At 38.2% G+C, this 10,004-nt stretch overlaps 1 protein-coding gene and 2 long non-coding RNA genes across 8 annotated transcripts in view; 1 reads left to right on the top strand and 2 right to left on the bottom strand.

Annotated features, from left to right (window-relative positions):
- LOC136429714 (glutamine and serine-rich protein 1-like) overlaps nucleotides 1-7,994 on the bottom strand; it is a 46,171-nt gene extending 38,177 nt beyond the window's left edge. For 5 of the 6 annotated variants that reach the window (XM_066419657.1, XM_066419653.1, XM_066419656.1 and 2 more), the window contains exons 1-2: nucleotides 7,798-7,994; nucleotides 6,385-6,497 (exon numbers count right to left, since the gene is read on the bottom strand). In XM_066419657.1, the coding sequence (XP_066275754.1) occupies nucleotides 6,385-6,497; nucleotides 7,798-7,871 (187 nt within the window). In that variant the 5' untranslated portion in view covers nucleotides 7,872-7,994. The remainder of the gene's footprint in view (nucleotides 1-6,384; nucleotides 6,498-7,797) is intronic. The other variant, XM_066419654.1, reaches the window with a different exon arrangement.
- LOC136429721 (uncharacterized) lies at nucleotides 194-5,961 on the bottom strand. The gene is made up of 2 exons (XR_010754799.1): nucleotides 4,850-5,961; nucleotides 194-610 (listed from the first exon to the last, which is right to left on the bottom strand). It is a non-coding gene; the product is annotated as an uncharacterized lncRNA (long non-coding RNA).
- Nucleotides 624-3,712, top strand: LOC136429720 (uncharacterized). The gene is made up of 2 exons (XR_010754798.1): nucleotides 624-776; nucleotides 3,100-3,712. It is a non-coding gene; the product is annotated as an uncharacterized lncRNA (long non-coding RNA).
- Nucleotides 7,995-10,004: the final 2,010 nt, after the last annotated feature.

Raw genomic sequence — 10,004 nt, forward strand, 5'->3', positions numbered from 1 at the left:
CGAGCGGCGTCACTTTTTCCGTCGGCATTGTCTGTAAAAACTTGTGAATGGATCGGATACTCGAAAAACAATGGACCATTTCGCTACAACGCCGGTGACAAAAGAATCTCATTATTGGTTCAGCATCCGACCCTAAATCCTATTTTCATGCAAACAACGCTAATTGTCTGTATTTACTTCATGAATCACAGCCAACGGGTCAGAAATAAGTTTATTTGGAGCTACACGTTTGTGAAAATCAGCTTACCGCCAGTGCGTCATGGTCTCTGCAATATTCCTCAAAAAACGGCAAGCAGCAGAAAAATGCCTGGTTCATTGTAGCACAACTACATTTTAAAACATCGTGTGGGGTTTGCTTCACATTCGGTTGAGTATTTTTTAGTCCCAAAACCGATTTAAAAAAGGCAGAACTTTGTTTGTTGACAGCACTCTACTCTACTCTCAGAGCACATGGCATTTTTTAAAAACAAAATCGGCCATCCAGTCGAAAAATGGCGGCTTCATTTTAGCAATATAAACCATAAAAATACCGAAAATGGTGTTATTTCGCTTTTGGTGTTGGTTATTAAGTCCTAAACCCGGCGAATCGCTGATATTCTTCAGGAAATCGCTGCTACAATCATAGAGATAAGCATTACACGGGAGTGGTCACGAGAGCACGACGGGATACATAGGCTTGACGCACCAAAATGGCGGCGGTCGGATTTTGAGCCAATGACGTGGTGCAGAACCCCGGGGACTGTGCGTTTATTCAGCAGTGTGCAGATTCATGGAAGGTGCGTATGGGCAGGGGATATATTGGTGTTCCACTTGACATGACAGATGTTCTTCGTCAAGTGCCTGCTGTTCTTCTTCCGTGTTTTCTATCTGCAGATACTACATATTTTGCCCTTTGGAGGTGTTAAACAGAGTCCTAAACGATTACGATAATACATAGCTACATTTGAATTGAACCCTCTGTCACACCTACATAGACCCTACTTACACAGAAAATTTGAAGTCAATCAGCCAAGCCGATCTTGAGAAATTGACCTGACAAGTTTACATTGTGTCCACCAGCCCCCCTCCCCCCTTGGCTCAAGTGTGATCATTTCAACATCTCCCAGGAATGTGATCAACTAATGTCAATCTTACCAAACTAGCATAGATGATTAGTACCTATATCCCTCCAACTTATGATGGAATATGAAGTCCATCCATACTTTTGATTATGAAATATTCACTGGGAAAGTTGACCTTTGTTTGACCTGTCATATTCTTAATACCCACCCCTATTCAAAAAATAGACGGAAATAGAAAAACATGTCTGATTTCACAAAAAATAGTAAGATTCATTAGTAGATATAACACGCCAACTTATATGGGACTATGAAGTCAATCCGTGATTTTGATTATGAAATATACACTTTGGAAGTTGACCCACTTTTGAGGTGTTGTGTTGTTCACACCTAGCCCCATTCAAAAAATAGACGGAAATAGAAAAACTGGTCTGATTTCTTAAAAAGTAGTAAGAATCATCAGTAGGTATATCCCTTCAACTTATCTAGGAATGTCAAGTCGATCCATCGTTTGGATGAAGAAATATACAGTTTTGAAGTTGACCTTTGTTTGACCTCTATAGTTGTTGACACCTACCCCTATTCAAAAAATAGACGGAAATAGAAAAACATGTCTGATTTTCAAACAAGTAGTAAGATTCATTAGTAGATATAACCTGCCAACTTCTATGTGGATATCAACTCAATCCATGATTTTGATTATGAAATATACACTTTGGAAGTTGACCTACTTTTGAGGTGTTGTGTTGTTCACACCTAGCCACATTCAAAAAGTAGACGGAAATAGAAAAACATGTCTAATTTCTGAAAAATCTCTTTGAATCATTAGAACATATATCCCTCCAACATATGTAGGGATATGAAGTCAATCTATACTTTTGATGATGAAATATACAGTTTTGAAGTTGACATTGGTTTCACCTCTGAAGTTGTTGACACCCACTCATATTAAAGAAATAGACGGAAATAGGAAAACATGTCTGATGTTTGAAGAAGTAGTAGGAATCATTAGTATGTATATCCCTCCAACTTATGTAGGAATGTCAAGTCAATCCATGCTTTGGATTGGAAAATAAAGACTTTGAAAGTACATGTCAATATGGTTGGCTATATTATCATATATGTGGTAACTTCAATATCCCCTAGGCAAGTATTCAATTGCTTGATTTTCCCAAAACAATATAAGTTATTAGTATTTCTTATCATATATGGGATAATCAAGAAGCAAATACTAGAGATGCATTTGATCAAGAGATATAGACTGCTGTAAATATGTATGTAAGTTGGTCAGCCATATTGATAAACAGATTCACAAGTGTGTCTGTTTCAATATACCCCAACAGGAAATAATATGCAATTTGTATGATTTCCCCAAAAGTATTATACACGTAGGTCATTAGTATTTGTATCTTCACTACAATCGGGACTTTCAAGAACTCAGTGCTGTCTTTCATGATGAAATATAGACTTGTTATGCCATATTTGCTGTGTGTAGCACACTAGTATTGACTTTAGTGTAGAAGCTATGCTTGTTAGCTGCTTAACCTTTTCTATAAGCGAGCAAAGATTTTCAACCAGTGAAGTAAATATTGCAGATGACATGCTGATTTTATGACAGCTGTCTGTATATGATCCACTTTCAGATTGTCATCTGAAAACTGCCAAGCAATTATCCCGCCCCCTCCCCCCTCACACATAGATGTACTCTGTGTCTGACAAATTTAAGTGGTTTAAGGTGACTATTAGTATTGGATACAAAGTATCCAAAGATCATGTGTTATAGTGAGTGCTTGGTATGATAGGACAGCAATGATTTGCTTTGTTTTGTTTTGTTTTTTCTGAGGAAAAGGTTTAGATTATCATCATCATCTTCAATGATCATGTTCAGGTAGTTTCTTGGTTTGAATGAAATTGACCAATATACTAGTACCCACACCAATATATCATATCAAATAGCTTTATAAGTCGAAGTAAGGAGAATGATCATTAAATGCTAATTGTCCATAAGCTTTGTAATGTGAAATATATTCTTCTTTTTCAGATGGTGTCTGCTGTGGAAGCAACTTGAACTCAAGACTTCTTAGCTCTTCTCAAGTTGTGGGATATGATGATGTACCCTCTTTACAAAGGAGTTGAATGCTACAATAGTAATACAACATAAACATGTTGATAATTCATTTTGTGATTTTGACAATATTATTTCTAACGTTAAGATGTAAAGTTGTCCCATGTACAATGTATCTATATGAAAACATATGTATACTAGTACTGTAAATGGGTAATGTTTTCAGTGGTTTTATGTTCATGTTTTTCACATTGACCTCTTCAACGCCGACTTAAAACCACATAGAATATTCACCATTTTATAGTAAAACCCTGTATGGCAGTTTCAACTGGGAACTTAAAATCAAAGCGAACATTTCTCCTAACAGTGGAATCAAATCCCCGCAAATATTTCCCCTTTTACAGTTGTGCATATAAAAAAAGACCTTTTGTGACTGTTACATTTAGAACTTTGTGGGGTTTCTGTAGTTGACTAGTTGCTGATATGTTTAACTTTAATGGAAAACAATGACTTATAACCATTGAAAAAAACTTGTAACTACTATAAAGCAGTTGCCGAGTGTAATTAAAAGTTATCTATTTGAAAATCATTGACATTTTCAGTTTGTAAATTTTGTCTATGACATGCCCCAGCACAAGTTTTATCTATGGCATCAAGAATTCAAAGTATAAGCATTTACCTGTAATAGAATGCTGTTTCATGGAGTAATATATGAATTATGTGCCAATTTTACAACATGAATACTAGGATACATGATATCAGCCAATAGCTGTAGGTACTTTTTTATGATATTGCTGGAGTGTTTTGTCTGAATTTGTGCCAACCATGTGCAGTAAGAAACGGCTGGCTTATGGCAATACTATCAGGTGTTTTTCCTATTATATTATAGATTAACAAACACAAAAGTCTGTATCTGTTTTGCATCTAATCATGCCCCGACTATGGTGAGGCAACAGTAACAACAATGCTTTAAAGATTTGTTAATACATGTACAATGATTGTGCTGAATACATGTATAGTGTTACATTTCTATAATGTCACTAATAAAAGAATCCAATAATATATCATGACAATTTGGCCTGTAGTGCTGTTGTTTTGGTGTCTTGACTTGTATTTTTGTACATTTTGTTTTACATGAAGGGAAAGAGGATCAAACATGAGAGATGTTAAGGTTCAACAAAAAGTTACATTGTAACTGAAACTTTGTTATACTGTATAGCAAATTCAAGATGTTAATTAATTTCTTTATTATTAGAATTATTAGCAGTGAAGGTGGTCTTAATTTCAGCAAAGGTTTACCATACAGACAAACATCATTTCTCCCCCTTATTTTGCTAATTTTGGAGCAGACCTAAAAAAAATTTCTGCACTTTGAATTAGATTTTGTTATGGAAAAGTCCTTTGAAGTAAGATCTATTATTTTGTAGTAGAGAAGGTTCATGGATTGATTTCTATAGCATGAAAGCTCTCAAACCTATAGTATATCATTCTGTGTTAATGAAAGATCATTTCTATTTACCAAAAGGGGCTATTCAATAACATCCAAAGTAGTATCCTCCCAGTAGTAACGCACAAGACTTCGGATTCCGACATCAAGTGTCGTTTTCCGCTACCGAAAGGCTCCGCGATTTTGAATATACCGCGCGCACCACTTCCGGGTACCCGCCATCCATTGCGAAACCCCTGCGCGGAGCCTCGTTTCCGCGCAGGCTTTGGATTCCATGGCCTGCTACAATGCACGAGGCTCTCATCCGGGCCGCCATTTTGTTTTTTCTGTTTACTATAAGGCTAGACAGAAAATAGCCTCACATTTCACTACAGATTACGGGCTTTAAAATTTGATGTCATAAGCATGAAAAAAAGTATAAATCTTTTAGAAAACTGCATGATAGAAGGATTTAATATTTATTTGAAAGTTCAAAGGATCATGTTTATTTTCTTTTATTCAGATGTGGTTTTTGAGGTCAATATTTTCTTTGAATCTGCGGCTTGGAATATGCTGTAGTGGAACGTTCCATTTTCTCAGACTGAAAGGGGCCAATTCAAGCACTTGGACCTAGAGGTTTTGCAGGAAACTTTTTGAGTGTATGTTGGGATTTCGGTGTGTGAAATGCTTTAAAAAATCATAACAGTCTATATAAGAAAATGCACAGGCTTCTGTTGTCTTCTTTTTTTATAGTTTTTGATGTGTTATTTTAAGTTTAAAAAAATTAACGTTATTTATCAATACATGTAACTTGATGAGAAGGTTTTTCCAAATGTTTTCCATTGTGATTTGCCTCAAGTTCCAAGTAGAAAATACATGACTTGGAGTTGTGTATACTATTTCTCTTGTTGAATTTGAAGGCACCGTTGGCCCCCGGTAAGGGGTCATAGCGGGGAACCTATGCCCAATTTTTTTTTTTAATTCAGAAATTTTGTCAGTTTATATCCTAAATGAGGGTTATTTGCATTTTTCTGTATATGTGACAGGGCCGAATGTAGTGTCCTTTGCATACCTGATTGCATCTTCTTTCCCAAGAGCAGATGATGAAGATTAAGCAAAAGCCAGCAAGATGATGTCAGAAAGATATGTAATAAAAGTGTATGTGTTTTCAAAATAGTGTTGGCTTGAAGATTTTTCCTGCCTCTTTTGTTTGTGATTGTAGGTAAAAAGTAAACCTGAAGTTGCAGGAAATGGCCTCCAATTGTACTTGAAACAGCCCAAATGCTAAAGCTTCCTCCTCCGGAGGGGGGGGGCACCCCCCCCTCCGGGCCACCCCCCCAGCACGCGCCAAGGCGCGTCGCCTCCGGTGCTTCGCACCCTCCTCCGGTATACTCTAAATTTCTGGGGAGAACCCTGACATCTGTCAACTTCCTCAGGGCAATACTGACTGGTTCACATTAGTACTGCAGCTAGGTGTCGCTGCTGGAGTGTGAAGAAATTTAGGTGACTGACGTGACTACTTGAGTTTACATCTCGACCCTCATCACAGTTCATAAGTTGAACATTCTTCACACACCAGTAGCGACACCTAACTGCAGTGTGAACCAGTCAGGACTGCCTTGAGGAAGGTGACAATCAGTCACCAAACCATCAGCTACTTATTACCCTGGGAAAAGTAGTGGATGCTACTTGAAACGTCTGACCGTTTCCAAAATCATATCCAGTTGTTTGAGTAATTGCTTTTTTGGTGTACTCCTTGATATTGCATAAAATACACTGACAAATCAGTTATGCAAATAATTGAATTCTACTGTACTTGATCGTTGATTGTATACCTGAGTTGTTGTCCTCGGCTGCCCCAGACTCTGATTGGCCGGTACTGTTCATGGACTCCAGAAGAGACAGGTACTCTGTGGTCATCTCCTCGTGAAGGGTCGGCTCACTCTCACTACAGGGGTGGACAGGGTACAAAACACATGGATTTCATATTGAAGGGAACTATCTTTTTACAGGTTTGTGTAGCAAAACCTTTGTTGGTTCCGTCAGTGTGATGGTGGCCATCTTGATTTTGTGACGTTGCAGGGTAGCCATACCATTTCATTGGGAGGGGTGTTTTTTTGGGTCACTAGCGTTCTCTCTATTTCTAACGAATCTGCACACAATTTTCACACATTCAACTCAAATAAAAAGAAAAATCCAATACAAATTCGCATATCGTAATATAGCAAACCTGAAGTATATATATATAGCAAAAAAATACTTAACTCTAGTTAAGTTTTTATTCACACACTCACATCAGTTTTGGGTACTCTCCAAGCAGAGGTTGGTGGGGAAGATTGTGACCGTTTTACCATATTATGCCCCGTGGGCATATGATAAAACAGTCACAATCTTACCCACCAACCTCTGCTTGGAGAGTAAGTTTTGGGATTCCCAGAGGACGTACTGCTGTAGCTAACATCATGATGTACAGTGCAATCTGAACGGATATTCAATTGGACTGTGCGGGAACTTGATTTTGGTTTCAGTTTATCATATCTTCGCCAATACTATGTTAAATGCAACTGTATACTATCTTACATCATTGTAGAGCTTTTCAGTGCCCTCTTACTATGATATCCAGTTTTGTTATAATCGTACATTTCATGTGTTGAGTGCCACGGCTTAGTTAATTATGTGAGTAGGTCTAAAAGTAAAAAGAAGAGCGCTAAAATTTCCCTTGATAATTTGTTTATAATGTCCGTAGTTTTGTAATGATTAGCATATATGATTTTTGTTATATCGCTGGAAAGCTTGTACCTTGTTTGTTATGATCAACCTTTTGCGTTTATATCAACATATCATGAGCACCGTGACTGATTTCATTCCCAAGCTCCGCATATAAAAGTAAGTATAATCTGCCGGAGATTATACGCCGGAACAGACAGGAATACACATACACAAGGGTGGTGTTGTTGTTGATAATTTTTACGAAACGATATATGATGCCGCAAATTATCATACGTGATGTTGGCTAATATATAAGAAACCGAGTGCAATCAGAACTAATATATAATCGCAAAACGGCACATAATACCCACGAAGCCCAACTCATAAGCCTAATAATAAAGAAGACAAGGTGCGAAGATCTCGGTGTCTGGATCTGTCAAAGTCTCCGCATTATTCATAATAGCCGTGATTCTTTGATTCGCACGCTCATAAATTCGATACAGCTGTGGGCAGAAAGGACGACAAAATGGCGAACACACCCTTCTTTGGAGGCTCCCTCTCGTCGGTTGCCTTCCCCTCTTTCCGCGGCCGCTCTCTTTCTCTTCTTCGGCATCGTTGTTAGCGTGGTCTGGTAAGGATAAGTAACGGGAAAACACGCAGATACTTTCAGACTGAAGCGGCCATTTTGGCTTCTTGGACTCGGGACGAACCATTACCCACGCGGGGGGTTCCGCGGAGAACCGGGCTGTCAACAAAAGTGTCGCGACCCCATATGGAGGTCAATTATTGCAAGCACATTATAATGATAATTACCTTATAACGATACAGAAGCAGACAGAAGGGCCGGATTAGCACTCATTTCTATGGGGACGATCACCATTCTACTATTGATTACCATTTCCTTGCCATTTCTTATTGTAAATATTTCTAAAAGTAACGAGAATGATATATTTGATGTTTAGAAATTATTCTAAATAAAGTTTTTTTGCAGTCCAAACTATCAAATCTTATTGTATATAAATTCAAGTTTTCAATTTTTTTTTAAAATCTAGAAATAAAGTCACTTAGATATTCTTTTATTCAAAGTAATTCAAAATTATAACAAATATGATTCAAAAACACTATGTGATTTGGAAAGGTAAACCTTTGTTTATTTGTCTGCATGTGTTTAAAGAGGAAAGAGACTTTGTAGATATACTAGTAGAAGGAATACAGCAAATTTTCTACTCTTTCACTTCAGTTATTCTTGTATAAACTCCAGGCAGATGTAAGGATCCAGCTCAATTCTCTTTTCCAATCTTGATTTTTTTTCACGGTAGAAGAAAGCGAACCGTTAGAAAATGTCGGACAAGAAAAGAGCAACTGTCGATAAATGTTGCAATAACACTTTGAATACTAGTAGTCGGATCCTGCTTACATCTGCTTGGGGATTAGGTCACTTAATTATCTTTTTACGCCGTCGTTTCCTCTAAATACAACCAAGGATTCAATACTGGTGGTCTGCATGCATTTTTCTGTGAGGCGTAGCGAGCTATTTCAAGTCTTTTAATTCACAGTTTATCGTACCAAGGACATCGTACTACAGCTGGTCGTTGCCGGTAAATTACTATTCGTGAGGTGTAACGGGGGGTGCCCAACCATCGGACGTTTTTTTACGCGCTGGAACTCACGGCGCTCCATTGCTGGTTGCCAGAGAGTGGTCAGGTTTTAATGAATGGATTTTGAACACATTCATCTAAAGACCATACTTGGACAAGAAATGTATTCATACTGTTCATGGGCCCTTCATGCTCCGCGTTACATGCGGAAGACGCTGTGAGACATTTTCACGAATGTACCTTCTGATTTAGTGCTACGCCAGATAGTGTGCCTAACTTAGTACGCATTGGTAATTTTGCTCTCTTCGGAAGTTGGTGATGAAGTTAGGGAAATGTAAATAAGGCTTGAAGTCTGCTATATTCTAGCTTTCTTTTGACCGGAAAATTTTGACTGTGTGCACTTCTAACGTCATGTGAGAAGGGCTATATCTAGCGCATCCCAGCTCATGTTCCCACGGGAAATACTAGTAGGCTACTACGCGGCCCGACGTACGTATTGAATGCGGCCCGACTTACGAAATCATAACGAAAAAACGACACCGCTTACATCAACAATACTCCGTCTACTTATTGGGAAACATCTTCGCCATCTCTGTATTCAGTTTCCTTTTCATAGACGGTACCAATCACATGTTAGAGCGTAACAAAGCTGTGCGTTGAATCGTCCCGCCACCATCGCGGTCCCAAAAAATGGCGGGAAAACAACGTCGTCAGACGACAGCAATGTTTACGTAGTTTTTCTTTGGTCGGTTTTCTTCTCAACAAACACTTAAAGACCCAAATTTTTAGTGTTTTGTGAAATTATTTTTCTTATGTGTATGATAGCTGTGTGACTTATGTATCTGCTTGGCACAGGTCGTATATTTAGGTGCCGGGCCGTCTAGCTACGCAGTGACCCTCTACTCAGCGTTGCCATCATTATTGTCAAAATACTACTTTTCGACAAAACAAGAAATGAATATGTACACATATGTTTTGAATGTAAATGACAATTATGTGCATGAACTTGGGTTATTTACCTTCATTATCAGCATAGTCATTGGACACAAACACGGCGTACTTATGCAAAATAAGATCAGTAAAAAATCCGTGCGATGTTCGGGCGCGTGCGAGGTTCGGGCGGCCCCCGTTAATTAGTCCCTGTGGTC

The sequence above is a fragment of the Branchiostoma lanceolatum genome, chromosome 3 (assembly GCF_035083965.1).
Source record: "Branchiostoma lanceolatum isolate klBraLanc5 chromosome 3, klBraLanc5.hap2, whole genome shotgun sequence".
In the NCBI taxonomy this organism is placed as follows: Eukaryota; Metazoa; Chordata; class Leptocardii; order Amphioxiformes; family Branchiostomatidae; genus Branchiostoma; species Branchiostoma lanceolatum.